Source organism: Martes martes (genome assembly GCF_963455335.1).
Source record: "Martes martes genome assembly, chromosome: 16".
NCBI classification, from domain to species: Eukaryota; Metazoa; Chordata; class Mammalia; order Carnivora; family Mustelidae; genus Martes; species Martes martes.
The window spans coordinates 45450326-45466687 of record NC_137904.1 but is presented as its reverse complement, the minus strand read 5'-3'; the positions used below and the strand labels follow the sequence as shown (position 1 = coordinate 45466687).

The window sequence follows — 16362 nt, the reverse complement described above, 5'->3', positions numbered from 1 at the left end:
ATATTGAACTCTTCAGCATCTTTCTGGCTTGGTTCTCTGAATGGATTGTTGGGGCCTGGGACCCCACTGAGCAGTTTTTCACTCTTCCTAATGATAATGCAAGCCAGACTAGAAGTGACCTTTTGCCAAAACCATCATCCATCCAGCTGGGGAAACCCAAGCTTGGTTTCCTAAGCAGGGAAAAGGTCTGCAGCTTTTCTGGGGGAAAGAAGGCTGGTGCCACTCCAGGGAATTCATTACTCCAGTGCTGTGCTAGAGAGCAAAATAGGGGAGCATGGACAGCCTCTTTTTCTCTAGACTTCTGAGTCAAGGGTCCTCCTTGGTTCTTGGTCCTTGATACCCAACACAGTTGAAAATATATCTGTAGTTAATCTTCAGGCTCACATACCAGTATGCATGGGCAGCCATGACTGCCTATCCCTGTCCCAGTGAAAAGTAGAATGCTAAGGTAGAGAGAGCAAGAGAGACATATAGGGGCCTGATTTGAGCACCAAGCCAAGGTAACCTGTGGGTACTTCCGGCAAGTCACTTGTCCTCTCCAGGCCCTCCTGTTCTTGTCAAGTGAGGAGATGGGATTTGATGATCTCTCTCATTGCCAAGGGTCAGTCTCTGGAATTAGAAAGATAGATGCATTCCTAGGTCCTGCTCTGGGAAGTCAGTGTGAGCTAGGCCTCTGGCACGAGGAAACACAGGGAAAGGTAATTTTTAAAGAGCGGTGAGGGGTGGATAAACGGCTTTGCTTTTTGCTTTATTGTCCATGTTAGTCCTACTCTGTTAGTATAAATCTAAGAACCTAGAGGAGCTGTGCAGCCCTTCACCACCACTGTGATCCTAATCTAAGTTCTCCCTGCCCCCAACAACCCATCAAACATTTGTTTTAAAGATTTCATTTATAAATCATTTCTACATCTAAGGTGGGGCTTGAACTCACAACCCCAAGATCAAGAGTCACACGCTCTACTGACTCAGCCAGCCCAGCACCCCAGAATTCTACAGGCGTTTTAGAACCGTAGTGAGTAACTCGGCTGTGGGGAAGGTAGAGACCTCCCCTCCCTTCGAAAACATTGTGGAAGCCATGGATATTTTTCCCTCTCAAAATCTGGGCACAGGCAAATCCAGTATTTTGGATACAATTTTAGGATCTCATGTTCTACTTGACTCCCTGCTCTAGAACTTCAAAGGCTTAGGTACTTTTGTGGGTGAGCAAAAAAAGCGGGAGGGAAAGGGAGAGCCCCACTCTTGGACCTGTTTCCCTTCCCGGGCTTACGGCTTACATTCCTCCGCCCCAGTCCCGCTGCGAGGCCTCCGCTGGCAGCCGAGGCCCTAGTCTCCCGCTCCAACTATTCCAACCATCCTGGGAAGGGTGGGGCCCTCAGCTCTTGGGTCCCCCTCGATTGCCCCCCTTCCCCACCATCGGTCTCCCCTTCTGCCCCGGTCCCTCCCTTTCTGGGGTGGGGCCAGCCAATGGGCGATGAGACTCTGGGGTTTGGCCCGGGAGCCAGGGAGCTCACCGATTCCCCGCCCTACAGTTCTGGCCACCGTCCCGGTGCGCACGGACGTGGCTCGAGTTTCCTCGGCTCTCCGCTCTTTCTCGCTTTCCCCCCTCCTGCTCTTCCTCCTCTTCTGAGCTTCAGCTCCAGCTCCACCCGGCCGGCCCCGCACGGCTCCGGCTAGCCATGGAGGACACCCAGCTCCATATCATCGAGCAGCCGCTTCCCGGGTACCCCGATGTTGGGGACCCGGGGTCCTCCCCAATGGCGGCGCCAGCGGCGGAGGAGCCGTCAGGGGCCGGCTCTGAGGAGCTGATCAAGTCGGACCAGGTGAACGGCGTGCTGGTGCTGAGCCTTCTGGACAAAATCATCGGCGCCGTCGACCAGATCCAGCTGACCCAAGCCCAGCTGGAGGAACGGCAGGCGGAGATGGAGGGTGCCGTGCAGAGCATCCAGGGCGAGCTGAGCAAGCTGGGCAAGGCACACGCCACCACCAGCAACACCGTGAGCAAGCTGCTGGAGAAGGTGCGCAAGGTCAGCGTCAACGTGAAGACCGTGCGCGGCAGCCTGGAGCGCCAGGCCGGCCAGATCAAGAAGCTGGAGGTCAACGAGGCGGAGCTGCTGAGGCGCCGCAACTTTAAAGTCATGATCTACCAGGTGAGCTGGGGGGGTGGACGCGTCTGGCCCGGGGTCTCCAGAGCTTGGGGTAGGAAGACCTGCCCGCCGTGCGGCGCTCCCGCTAGCCTGGCGTGGGTGGCTCACGGGACCCACCCTCCTTCCGGGAGCACCGTTGGAGTGGGGTGGGCTCCAGATTCCTGGAGCGCGCAGAGGGGCGCGCTTTGCACCCCACGCGTTCTTACCGAGCCCCGTCCCTCTGGCGACAAACTCGCAAAAAAGTTAGGGGGCAGGACTTGAGGACGTTCCCCCTCGCAGACTGTTCCCAGCTCGGCTGTGTGAAGTCTTCCTACTTGGCGGAGGTTTTGGGGAAAGCCAGGGGTCCCTGGCGGCCGGTGGGCCCACTGTAAGCGGACACTGGCGGCGTGGCCCGGGTTTGGGGCCTCCGGCCCTGCCCGCCCGATATAGCGGGTGATTCAGGGCTCAGGCACGCACCGGCGGGGGCTGCGCCAGGCGAGGGCAGCGACCGCCAGCACACGCCCCCGGACCCGCATGGGCCTCGGCTGCCCCCGCGTCCTCGGGCTGCGAGCTGCCCCGAGCCTCTGGGCACTTTCAGGCCCGTGGGGACGCAGGGAGCGCTCCCGAACCCTCTCTGCTAGATGGAAGTAGGCGCGGGGGTTGTGGGGGGTGATTGGGGAGGGGAGGTGGGGTGCGACGTAAGGAGTGCAAGCGGGGTTGGTGGGGCAAAGCGGACAGTCCCTGCCGGGCCCGACGATCTAGGCGCAGGAATCACCCTGCTGGCCTGCGGGACAGCGGAGCAGCGGGCAGGCAGGCGGGAGGAGGCTGGCGCGTGCCAGGCTCCGCCCAGGCCGCTTGTTGCTTCCTTTGCACCTCTACCGGTTTTGCCCGGATAAAAATGCCATTTTTGTATCCTAACCGCAAATAAACCTGGAAATCTCGGTGTTGCTGATCCTCCCCGCTCCCTCCTCCCCAATCACATTAGAAGAGGCTCTGAGCTGAGGGCTTGGAGATCTTTGGACGGGTGGGAATTTTCCCAGCCTCTCCTGCTGTCTTCTTCCCGCTGGCCTGGTTGACGTTCCAACCAAGGAGGTGAGATCGTGGGGGTGAAGGCGTTAGTCTATGCTCCCTCAGCCCCTTCCTCTCCCTACAGAAGGCAATGGAAAGAAAAGGAAGGCTACATTTCCCACACCCTCCAGGTGAGAGAACCTGTCAGGGAGCTGTGGTTTCCCTGACTGCACCAAGGCCTGGTCAAGCTGGATTCTGAGTGACTACCTGGGATTCAGTGAGGTCCTTAACTGGGTGTCTCTAGGAGGAACTAAGAGAGATGCAGATTAGGACAAGTGTTTGGGACAGTAGACGCAGGGAGATGGGTGAACTTGTACCCATCCAAGGAGATGGTGGTGGGACAGAGACAGAAGTGGCGCTGTCTCCTTCCCTCCAATGCCCATAGACTCCTCCCAAGTGGCACTAGAAGTTCCCCTACCAGCCCATATAGCACAATCTGGTAGAAATATTTGTCTAGAGCTGTTTCACTTAATCTAACTGCTTGGAAGAGTGTATGTGAGAGAGATTTTAAAAGAAATCTGGTTAGTCCCGGGGGAGGGGGTGTCACCGAGGGAAGAACACTCAGGGGTCTGGGACCACAGCTGCCAGGTCTTTTCTCCACAGCCTCATGTATTAGAGGGTTGCCTCGAAGGGCTTGGATAGGTTGCTGTCCTCACTCTAAACATCCCTGACCATAGAACATGGGAAAGTTCTCAGACTCGAGATAAACCTATGTCAAAGGTGGAGATGCTGAGAGAAGGATGGGTACTTAGGAAGCAAAACTCCTGTGCAGAAGCCAGTGGCATCTCTGTTACTCCCGCTCAGCAGCTGGCAGGGATCTGTCCGTCATGTGTCTGTGGGGGTGGGGGGTGGGTTCTAATCACAGGGTGGAGGTAGAAAGAATGGCTCAAGCTGGGGACCCTGTGCCTCTAAACCACAGGGCAAATAACTAATAAGTAACACTGTTCCAACCCGGAGAGGAGCTCAGAGGCAAGGAAAAGATTCCTGCAACAGGGGTGGGGCTCAGGGAAGCAGCACTTCCCTGAGATGCGGAGCAGATGTCCAGGTAAGGGGCGAGGGTGTGGGGTACTCAGCAGCTAAAGGAAAAGCAGAGACTGCTCCTTTCTGAGGTCTGCAGGCCTGGGAAGAGAAGGAGGTAAAAATAGCTCTGCGCCTTGGCAGACCTAATAGGGAAGATTGGGGGCGGCAGCATTTATGGTAGTCAGGCTGAGGGGTAGGATGCTTGGGTGGCCAGGCAGAGAGAGAGAGAGAGAGATTTGGAGAAAGGCCTCCTGGGAGAATGTGAGTTTTCCACAGTGGGAACAGGGGAGTGGATACTGTATTCCCTGCTGCAGATGTGGGAGGTGATGATGTGGCAATGGGGGCAGGGTGGAAGGGAGAATGAAAGGCCAGGAAGGCCCCAGCTGTGGGATCAGGCCATCTGCCCCCCCATACCTTTTTCCTGGGGGGATAAAGGAGAGAATCCCTTGTGTGGCCTCACCCCATATTCAAGGAACCGTTAGACATAATGATTCCACAGGTTAAGTTTGTATTTGATCCCCCTGATCCCCCCATGAAATTTAGCACCTCCCACCCCAGGATATCAGAGCCCTCACCTTGAACCCACTTCTGAGTCATTACTGTCCTCTGGCATTTCCCTATCCCCTAACAAAAACTAGCAGTTTGGGGGATGCCTGGGTGGCTCAGTTGGTTGAACGGCTGCCTTCAGCTCAGGTTATGATCCCAGCGTCCTGGGATCGAGTCCCATGTCGGGCTCCTTGCTTGGCGGGGAGCCTGCTTCTCTGTCTCGGCCTGCCACTCTGTCTGCCTATGCTCGCTCTCGCTCTCTCTCTGACAAATAAATAAATAAAGTCTAAAAAAAAAAAACAAAACCTAGCAGTTTGGCATCCCATCCTATCAGGTGATACCTAACTAGGCAACAGCTAGTGAAGGAGAAGAAAGAAATCTACTAGTAGCTAAGGGTCAGTGGACTGAGAACTGACTGCTGGGAAGATCAGGCAGATCGTGCGCACAAACAGGAGGGGCAGTGATCATTAAAGATTCGGTTCTTCCAGATAACGATTTGGATATTACTAGTGTTCTTTTAGAATGCAGAAAAGGGGGCTAAAATGGAAAGAAACACTATCTGGAGCAGTTGTGATGAGACGTGATCTCCACAAGGACCCTTCAGACATGCTCCAAGCGCTTAATGACAGGACCAGGAAGCATTTAAGGGATTAAGGACTTTTAGGCTTTAAAAACGAGGGCACCAACGCTGGAATGAGGGCTTGCTGGCTTTTCCTCCCCAAATCCTAACCCAACCCATATAGCTCTTTACTCGACTCAAGGCAAATGAGGGCTCTCTGTTCCGGAACTCCGAACTTTTGTTCCCAAATGTTCCAATGTGGGGCTCTTGTCCCTCTCAGTCCTTGAGCCTAGAGGCCATGGAAAGAGTGCTTACCACATCCTTCCTCCAAAACGCTGAGATTTTCCTGGTCATTGGATCCAAAGCAGGGAGGATACTATTAGGGGTAATCCTAATTCTAAAGGAAATAGTACTTCTCTCTCTGATTTTTTTTTTTTTTAATAAGTAAAGTCTGACTATTGTAAAGGTCAAAATCAAAAAGGGATGCAATGGCACAAAATAAGCTACTGATATAGAGAAGTGAGAGGATATTGTTGCTAGGCAACCAACCTCAGAGATGAGTAGTGGTTTGTTCCATTTCACTGAAGCATACCATTGTGCATGTTTCATTATTCTGCCATTACAGATTTTTTTGAGCTGGAAGATGCTTCAGAGATAATCAGCTTAAGCTCCTTCGTTCTATAGCTGGGGAAGTGGAGGCCCAAAGAGGAGAACTTACTTGCCTACTGTCACTCAAGTCAGTGGGGGTCAAAGCTGGGACTAGAACATAGGTGTACCCCTTCTTCTGCTAAATTCTCTGCTCCCCACTTCCTCCCTCCATTCCCAGGCTCTGCGGAGAAACCAGGGCGGAGGTTATTCCAACAGTGGCTTTGTTCTGGCTCCTTCATTCTCTAAGGGAGATAGTTGCACCATCCTGGCACTTGGGCTGCTGTCTGAGTGCATGTGTGCGTGTGCGTGTGTGTGTACACGTGAGGGTGCAATCAACATTACTAAAAGTGGCTAAGGTTGGTGGCCATTAGTTGCTTAGCCTCCTAGTACTGAAGGAGAGGCAATGGCCAATGACAGAGGACCAATGACAGTGAGGGAGGAGGGAGGGGTACAGAGAGTAAGGCATAGAGGTCCCTGGCCGGTATGGGTATCCCCTGGCATAGGCTCTGCAGCTGGCTATGAGAGGACCATGTTGGCTTTCTCCTTGGCCTTCCTTCTCCTTATACTCCACAGGGAAGGTTGGCACCTGCTACTTTGTGTTTTTGTGGTTGCAGGCTTTTACCCACCACTGCTGTCACTGGAGTCTGGTAGTGCCCCTAACCATCTCTCTCCCTGACTTCTCATGATGGTCCAAGGCAAGAGTGGCAGCTCAGCCCCTCAGGAGGGAGAATGGGAGCTGCCGCTAGGTCTTCCAGGATGCAAGCCCAGCTGTCATAAAAAGAGCTTGGCTTTTGTTCCTGATTTCTCTGTGCATCTTGGTGTCTGCTATCCCAGGCATGTGTAGGGGGAGGAGTGGCAAGGAAGGCAAGAGGTGGGGATGTGGCCAAAGGGAAACAACCAGGATGTCCCTCTTCCATGCCTCTACCTCTCCTTATCCGGGACAGCACCCAGTGCCCACCCTGCCCTGGGGAAATAATGAGAACTAGGACTCTGAAGACAGTAGAGTTGTTCACCCACTTGCCTTCTTTTTCACTCCTCACAGCCTCTCCGGCTAGAGTCAGTAACTGACCTCTTAGAGAGCTCCTTCTATGTTGCCAGCAGCCTCTTACTCCCTCACTCCAGCCCTCAACAGCATCATCCCACGACTGTGGCTGGGTAGGGACAGAAGGCAGGAGGCTAAGGATGGGAGTGGGGAAGATTCTAGAGGGAAGAAGAGAGGAGCTCTGTTTAAACTGTTTATTAAACACAGGCCTGGGTTTGTCACACTTTCTTCCCCGGGGCCCTCTTGATGAAGCATATAAAATATGGTTCCTTTCCAGCCTGATGCATGCCATATTCCCTTCCCCCTACTCACCAACTCCAATTCTGCATGCCCACTAAGGCCTCTTTCTCTCAACCCCATCCGCACCCATCTCAAGCCCCATTTACACCCCTTTTCCTCATCTTAGCCCAAGAAGAAGCTGAAAGCACCCTCTGACCTGGCCACACCCAAGATCGTGCCTTTTGACCTTCTGCCTGAGACTGAGCCCATTGACCTGAAGCCTGAGACAGTGCCTGAGCTCCCACCCTTTGACCAGACGCCTAGGACACTGCCCTATTACCCAGAGCCTGTGCCTCTGCCCACCCCAGAGAAGCCGACAGCCGGTGGGGGCGCTTAGGGTCTCCTGGGTGACACGGGGCAGTGGGCATGGGCCGTCACTCCAGTCTACCACCAGCTCACTGCTCAGTGGTGGTCAGTGTTGGGATGAGAGGCCTCTTTCAAGCCCTGGGTTGGTGGTGGGTATGGTGAAAACACTCGCAGTACGCAGAGTTCAGGCAAATGTGGTGTGTGCAATGGGGTGGGAAGCGAAGGGACGGGGCCCTCCCCCACCTCTGGGTTTCTGTCTTAAGAGTAGACGCTCCAAACCCCATATTGGAGCTGCAGCCCGTGCTGCCCTGCATGAAATTGCATGAAACTGTGCCATGGCATCTGATTCTCCTTCCTGTTCCCCTTCTGCCTTCTCCTCAGGGACAGGCCAGTTTGGCTCAAAGCTTCTTTGGAGAGGGCCCTCATGAGGCCCAGGCCTGGGGTCTGTTCTGTGCCCTGTCCACCCCCTCCCTGGAGCTGAGGAAAACATTTACACTTATTTTTTCCTTTTTTTTTTTTTAGAAAATGTTTTGCAAAGGGATCCCTTATGTTTGCCAGATCCTGCCTTGGGTGGGGCACCCAAAAGCTGCCAACTCGGAGAGGCCAGAAGGGGAGACATTTTAGCTGGCTCTGGCTTGGATCCTCTGGCTTCCCTATAGCACAAAAGGGTTTCCTCCAACTTTTTTTCTTTTTCCAAAATCAACCTCCTAAGGAGTCCTTTTAGACATTTTCCCTAACTGTCCCCTCCTCCACGAAATTTTAATGCTATAGATATACTATCTATCTACATATGTATTGGGACTCTTTGGCACTACAAACTACTGGGATATCTAAATTCACCTCTCCCTTCAAGAATTAATTTCCACCCTCTTGGGGGCAACAGGAATCCTGTTGAGAGTCCTGCTCTAGCAGAAAGGACCCTTTGCCTTTGGTGTCTCTCACCCCTTGTCTCAGCAATCTAAAGTAACAATCCTGAGATTTTATGACTTTCCCTCTTTTCTACCTCTCCGCAAGTCTTGCCCCTCTTCTAACTTATTCTCTGAACAGATCCTGGGTCTCTGAATACCCTCTCCAGAGTATTCTCTGGCTATTCCCAGGCAGTAGTTGGGGACAGAGCGTAAAGTCAAGAGAGTCTCCTGGGGTGCCTGGCTGGCTCAGTCAGTAGAGCCTGTGACTCTTGGATCTCGTGGTCATGAGGTTGAGCCCCACATTGGGTATAGAACGTACTTAAAAAAAAAAAAAAAAGATTAAAGAAAAGGAAAAAAAGGAAAGAAAGGCTCCTACTTAAAGAGTCATATGACATTGTCCCTTCTCCCTGATAAATGTGGAGTGCCTGGCCAAGGACTAGGCACACAGTAGGTGCTCGATTAAATTATAATCATATTAAAATCTTCTTCCGAGACCAGAGGATCTTCAGTTTATAAAGCAGAGTTGGGTAGTGGAGCGGAAGGGGTGGGAAGTTTCCCTGGGGCTCCTGAAACTCATCTTGGACTGGTGCCTTCCTGGGTTGGAGAACTGTGTGTGCTTGGTTGGGGGGAGGGGAAGCTGTGCATGCTTTTGCTCAGACCTGGTCATTAAAGGTAACTCTGGAAACCAAGCCTGTTGGGAGTGGTGGTTTTCTTTCATAAAAACGTGAAAACAGAACAAGCAGAGCCACCCCCTGAGACCCCTCCTTTGGTGTAGGAGCCCTGCCAGGGCAGCAGGGGTGGGACAAGGGTGCCTGGTCATTGTGCCCAAGGTAGGGGGAGGTGCTTTGGAATTGTGTTGGTGATTGCTGTAGCAACAGGCTGATGGGGTGGACCCAAAACAGCACTCCAAGCCTATGAGTCATAGGGGAAACCTGGCTTGGAAAGGGGGAGAAAAGAGAAAATCCATTAATGGAGGAAAAAAGCTAAAATCATAGTGGTTGGTCTGCAGAGCCAGTCCACTGGACGTTGTCCAGGGAGTTAGGTCAAGTTATTTCTTCCCCCATCGCCTGACCTTCCACCAAAGCAGCTCCTCTGGTGTAAGCTATCACTCTGGGGGAAACCTACAATGAATGGTGTTAATATATTTCCATATACCTTTCTGGACTGGGAGAGACACCTCCAAATCCAGGAATAAACCCCCTTCACTGGGATTGTTCCCTGATGTTGTATTTAAGACCTTTCAACAGGAATTAGGAAGATGGGATTGGCTACAAGAGGTCTGCAACTCTGTCCCTAGCCCCGTTCACTTTCAAGCTCAGCTGGCAGACACCTTTAATTTAGGAAGCCAGAGGCCAGGAAAACCAGTCAGCTCAGCCTTTAAGGGATGGGGTGGGGCAGGGGTGAGGGGGGTAAGGGGAGGCATCAGGGATGCTGGGGGTGGGGCAGGGAAACAATGTCGATTTGTTTTCCAGCAGCTGGGACTATTTCCTGACTATTCCCCGCCCATCACCCTAATCCTTCCCTAGCCCATCCACATTGTCTGAGTTTAGTGAAAGGAGGGGTTCTCTACTATCCTTTGGTGGAGCATGTGTGGGGGTTTTAGTCAGAGAGGCTTTGAAGGAGATCAGAGCTGAAATTTTTTTGATACTGGGATTGCAGGTAAATTCCGGGTGGAGAAGGATGAAGAGGTAGCAGAGAGCTTAGATCATGGAGAGTCCTAAAATGGTGTGTAAGAGAGAGGACTTGAGTAGCAGGCAGAAAGACTGTAAAAAGGAAACCCAAAGGGTACAACTGTAAATAAGGAATGTTAAGAGAGGTTGGGATCCTCTTACACTCAAGACAAGGAAAACAACCCCTTCAACTCCTCTCTGAGTGATAAGAGGGAGAGGGATGGACAGAACGACAGTACTAAGCCAGCTATGGCAGATGGAGACTACAAGTCCCAGCATGCTCTGGGCCCAGATCACCTTGCCTCCTGGGAGGTGTAGTTGAATAATGACAGCTTGAAGTGGCTTGATGCCTGGCAGTACTGGTGTCCAGTTTGGGAGAAGGGGTGGAGCCAGCATTCTGTCTTTGTCCTTGCTAATGCTATTGACAGGGAGGGAAGGAAGTTGGGAGGGGGTGTTCCTAGTTTTCAGTGTAAACCAGGAAACTCTGGGGGGATGTGGATGGGAGGTAAGAGGAAAGAGGTTGGGGGCTGGGGGAGGAATTTCTGTAGCACGTGGTGCTGAGATACCAAGTGGACAATGTGTGTGTGTGTGTGTGTGTGTGTGTGTGTGTGTGTGTGTGTGTTTATGAGAGGGGTCAATTCATGTTGCCTCATTTTTCTCAGATAGGGTTTTTTTTTTTTTAAGATTTTATTTATTTATTTGACAGACAGAGATGGCAAGTAGGCAGAGAAGCAGGCAGAGAGAGGAGGAAGCAGGCTCCCCGCTGAGCAGAGAGCCCAATGCGGGGCTCGATCCCAGGACCCTGAGATCATGACCTGAGCCGAAGGCAGAGGCTTTAACCCACTGAGCCACCCAGGGGCCGCTCAGATGGGTTTTTGTGTGTGTGGTTTTTTTTTTTTACAATTCTGGGAAATTGTCTTCAGAAACCCCTTTGAAGCGGTGCCCGGGTGGCTCAGTAGGTTAAGCTTCTGCCTTCAACTCAGGTCATGATCTCAGGGTCCTGGGATCCAGATCCGCATTGGGCTTTCTGCTCAGCAGGGAGCCTGCTTCCTGCTCTCTCTCTCTCTGCCTGCTGCTCTGCCTACTTGTGATCTCTCTCTCTCTCTCTCTCTCTGTCAAATAAATAAATAAATAAATCTTAAAAAAGAAAGAAAAAGAAAACCCTTTGAAAACCTACTGTCTCCTTCCTTCATCTGAAGGCCCTAAAGAGAGTCTGAGCCAAAGAGTTCTGGGTTTATGTTTATGTTCTTGAATATGCTCCCTTGCCCTTTCTGTGCTCAGCCTCCCCTACCTTCTTGTAGAGGGTGATCCTGAGATTCTGAAATGTTGGCCCAGAGTCAGGACCTTGGAAAATCTTCCCAGCATGGAAGACAGTGCTGGTGCTAGGTACTCCCAGAGGAAAAGGGAAGAACTGGCTCTGAGCTCTAGATCTCAGGGACTCTGGGACCACTACCCTATTCCTGGCCCCTTAAACTCTGGTCTGAGGAGGAAAAAAAAAACACACACAATGGAAAAAGTAATCCCTCCCTTCCATTCCAAGGCTGGGAAGTCAGAACCAGAATAAATGTCCATGTTGGGGAGAAAACATGCTCTTGGCTGCCAGCCAGCTTCTTCCTCTTTCCTCTCTCAATTTCTACGTGGGGGGTAATGACCGCTGCTGGAACAAATCAGTATGAGGAGGTCAAGGGTGGGGAGCATGGGCTCAGCACAGCTCTCCTTCCCTAAGACTGGTCCTGAACTTATTTGAAGTCTGGGAAACACTCCCTTTATCTTGCCTTCAAGTTACCGTACCTGGGGGTCGCCTGACTGCCTGTGAGCTCACTCCCCCACCCCCACCCCCTCAACGACTTCTCAAACCTCTTTGCGTTTTTTTGGTCTAGCTAGAGCAGTGTGCACCAGGGGGCGCTCTGCCCATTTCCAAAGTTAAACTATGTTCCTGAGTTAGGAGTAGTTTAACTAAGACGCGTGGACGCAGGATGTAGAACAGGTTTGGGGGCTGCAGAGATATTTAGCTCAAGTGCAATGACTGCACAAGCCGGAAGCTCCGTTCCCTCCTCGCCCTGTCTGTATAGTTACCGTTCATTCAACACATAATTTACTGGGCGCCCACGCAGTGTCCAGCTCACTGGACACTGGCACACCCGCGAAGGAGTCGGGCAGATGTCACAGCTACCACGCACTCCCCCGAATCACCACCCTCCTGCCGCGGGTTCGCCCAGCGTCCCCCAGGTCCCCGCCCAGCCCTCTGCTCTGCCCCCTCACCTCTTCGCTCTGCTCTCCCTTCAGGACGAGGTGAAACTGCCGGCCAAAGTGAGTATCGGCAAGTCGCTGAAAGAGGCGGAGGCGCTGCCCGAGAAGGAGGGCGACGAGCTGGGCGAGGGCGAGCGGCCAGAGGAGGACGCGGCCGCGCTCGAGCTGTCGTCCGACGAGGCGGTGGAGGTGGAGGAGGTCATCGAGGAGTCGCGCGCCGAGCGCATCAAGCGCAGCGGCCTGCGGCGCGTGGACGACTTCAAGAAGGCCTTCTCCAAGGAGAAGATGGAGAAGACCAAGGTGCGCACCCGTGAGAACCTGGAGAAGACCCGCCTCAAGACCAAGGAGAACCTGGAGAAGACGAGGCACACGCTCGAGAAGCGCATGAACAAGCTGGGCACGCGTCTGGTCCCCGCCGAGCGGCGCGAGAAGCTCAAGACCTCGCGAGACAAGCTGCGCAAGTCCTTCACGCCTGACCACGTGGTGTACGCGCGCTCCAAGACCGCGGTCTACAAGGTGCCGCCCTTCACCTTCCACGTCAAGAAGATCCGCGAGGGCGAGGTGGAGGTGCTGAAGGCCACCGAGATGGTGGAGGTGGGCGCCGACGACGACGAGGGCGGCGCGGAGCGTGGCGAGGCGGCCGACCTGCTGCGCGGGAGCAGCCCCGACGTGCACACGCTGCTGGAGATCACCGAGGAGTCGGACGCCGTGCTGGTGGACAAGAGCGACAGCGACTGAGCGGACGCACGCGGGGCTTTGCCCGGGAGGCCGCGCCACCCTGCCCCGCCATTCCCGCCCCCTCCCCATGCCTTTCCCCCTGGAACTTTCTCTTTCGCATTCTCTCTCGGCCCCACGCGGGCTGAGATGTTTCTAAATTGACAACACCGCCCCTCGAGGAGCACCTCTCCGAGTCTTAACGGCTGTTAAGATGGGAGGGGGAGGCAGCCTCCACCATAGATCGCCCCAGTTTGGGCACAGTCTGGGTGGGAGTGGAGAGGGGAGTGATCCGTGTCGTGGTTGTCCAAGTCAGGGATCTTAAAGGAAATGGCTGTCGTTTCCATGGTTGCCCCACCCCCACTTTGGGGTAGGCGGCCTTCCCCCCAACCTCCACCTCACACTTGTACCCAGCTGCTGTCATTCCTGCTCACTGAGCTCTTCTTTCTCATCCTGATCCCTGGAGGCTTGAAAGCCAAAACTACCATGAAAGGAAAGAGTGAATCCTGAAGAGGACCCTTGCCCACACGGGAGGCCCCATACTGGAAGGACTTAAAAGCAGCTTTCAGGAGAACCTCGGGCAGTTGGGGGAAGAGGGCAGAGTGAGCATGACCCTGGAATGAGAGGCTAGCACCGTTGTATCTGTATAGGGTTCCAACAAGGAAGGCTGTAGCCAAGCAGAGCCCTGGGGAAGGAGGACATGATGTAGGGAACATTTACCATGTTTCTGCATCTGCAATAGCAGCACATGGCTCTGGCTTTGGGAACGAGAATGGGAAACAGTAGAAAGTGGAAGTGGGTGGAGAGAGGAGAATTCTCCTCATTAGCAGCATGAGAAACACAGGACAAGAATCCTGTGGTAGTGGGGTTCTCAGAGGACAGCGGGACAATTTTCAGAATAAGGAGGAAGGACAGTGAGAAAGAGATGATCCAAAGAGGAGAGAGAGGTAAGCCTCACTCACCCCTGTCTCTTAACTGAGATCTGAATGGTGCCCCTTGTGGCAGCCCATTTCTCAAGTCCAGAATATGAGAGTTCCAGAAGGGGGCAGCACCAGACTGCAGAGAGCTGGGAGGTAGCAGGGAGGCCGACTGGAAAGACAGCAACGTGCTAATGGTCAGGCCACCAAGCTGAGAGCTGGAGGGGACATGGAGATAGTGTATGGAGCAACCCGGCCTTGGCTCACTCCCGGTAGTTTCTTCTCAAGATCCTTCCCTAGAGCTAGTATCATAAAGCTGCGAAACTCGCCAAGACCTCCTTGCCTTCTGGGTTCTTCTCCTGAATCGTTGAGGATGATGGGGATGCTACTTCCAGTCCTGTTGTCCACTGACAGGCTCTCCTCAGGACACTTCAGTCCCCCCGTTCCTCTCCAGTAACGGCCGCTTGTCAGAAGCAAAGACAACTCCCTTCCCCTTCAAGCACAGCCCAAAAAGGAGGACTGAAGGCTTCTTCCTCCTCCCCCACCTCCTCTGCCTTATCTTCCCTGCTTTGCTTTTAGAGTTGCAGCTAATTGTTTTAAGGGGTGGAGGGAGGGAGCCTGGGGACACAAACTTTTTTTTATAATACAAAGCTTTGCTTTCCGCTCCCAACCCCCACCCCCCCCCTTCTTGGTTCCCTTCTCTCTTATGAAAGGTTGGAGATGCTTCAGCTGAGGGAGGATGGGGATTGTGGGACAGGGTCCCTTGGTGCTGATGGGCTGAAGGGGCCTGAGTTGTGGGCAGATACAGTTTCCTATGGGCTCCTGGGAGCCTCTCGTGTTGCTGTGTCCTGGTAAGCAGCCCGACCAATAAACCTGCTTTTCTAAAAGGATCTGTGCTGGATTATATTGTCTAAAGGCAGTTACATAGACTGAGTGACAGAGGACAGGAAAGAACCAGGATGGGAAAGAGGGAGAGGACTGTTGGTTTAAACCTGTCCCATGTGCCTGGAGTGGGTGTGGGAGTGGGGTATTATTATCATCCCCATTTTAGAGATGAAGAAACACAGAGTGACTTGTCTAAAGTCACGTACTCAGTAAGTGGCAGAGCTGGGATTCTGAGCCGGGCAGCCTGGCTCTAGGGTCTTAACTGTCAAGAATCTGTAACCTTCTCCTGTCTGGATCCATTCCCTGCTGTCAGGGCATTAGCCCTCCAGACACACTGTTAACTCTACTAAGTTTGAGCTTCCTCCAAATCCACGCTTCCGAATCAGGTCTGGCCTAGAGGAGGCAGCCTGGGGAGGGGAAAAGTCAGAGACCCTGACTCAGAGGGCTGAATGTCATAGAGAAAGGATTCCAGTGCATGTCGGATGCGCCAGTCATAGCCACACAGCATAGTTAATTCTCCCCACAATCCTGGGATGGGCACCTATTTTGTTATCTGTGCAGTCTCTCTTCCCCACGAGTAAGCAGCCTGCCCTACCTGTCCACAAGCTATGGATTTTTTTAGAACAATGGACTCAAGTCATCATGTGGGTTCCACCTGTATATCAGAATCTCCCTAATGAAAATAGTGTCATTTCTGGGGCTCCATCCCAGCTTTTTGCTACAACTCAAACAAGCTGAGCCCTTCCTCACGAACCATGCATTTTCCTTCAACTCCCCTATCCCTGCCACCAGCAACAAGCACAGCAGTCTGGAGTTCTAAATCTCCCAGAAAGGGTTGGCTTCCTGCCAAAAGAAATGAAAACTGATGCTGAAAATTCAGAGCCTAGGAGCCAAGAAACTTCCTTCCTGCCAGGAGAGGATCCTCCTTCCTCTGGGATCCAGATGTACAGCTGTGAGAAGCAGGGAATGCTGTCAGGATCCCAGCTGTGGAGTAACAAGGTCAGGGGAAACCAGGAAAAGTCCTGGGATACCAGGCCGTCATTTACTTCTCTTATTCACAATCGGGCACCTGACACACACACACCCCTTCTACAAGCCGTGCCTCTCACTGGTCCACCACAATTTCAATGCCAGGGCAATGACTTTGCTGTGCCTTCCCTATCCAGTTTATTCTGGGCACTGCTTTGTTAAGAACAGTCCTAATTCTCTAAATGTGGGTCCAGACCCACATTTCTGCTACCCCTTGCTCCACGGCAAAGTGAAGGACCACAGCCTCCCCAGAATCAGAAATTACTCCTTTCCCTCTTCCCTTACTGCTGAGGGGAGGAGGAGGGCGGGTCTCAGGTACCGATGAGATAGTAGACAGCCTACTAATAGGATTTGAGGGCATTCCAAGGTCCCACCACTTCGAAGCATCTTTTCCACAA

At 53.0% G+C, this 16362-nt stretch overlaps 1 protein-coding gene across 2 annotated transcripts; it reads left to right on the top strand.

Moving 5' to 3' along the window:
• The first annotated feature begins 1543 nt into the window (after positions 1-1543).
• On the top strand, positions 1544-14933 carry CAVIN1 (caveolae associated protein 1). Of its 2 annotated transcripts, none has more exons than XM_080827094.1 (2): positions 1544-2147; positions 7413-9186. In XM_080827094.1, exons 1-2 carry the CDS (start codon positions 1677-1679, stop codon positions 7620-7622), a joined length of 681 nt encoding a protein of 226 aa, XP_080683220.1. In that variant the 5' UTR covers positions 1544-1676; the 3' UTR covers positions 7623-9186. The 2 variants fall into 2 exon arrangements, with proteins under 2 accessions (XP_080683220.1, XP_080683219.1); XM_080827093.1 differs by lacking the exon at positions 7413-9186 and adding an exon at positions 12456-14933 and having other exon boundaries at positions 1551-2147.
• Positions 14934-16362: the final 1429 nt, after the last annotated feature.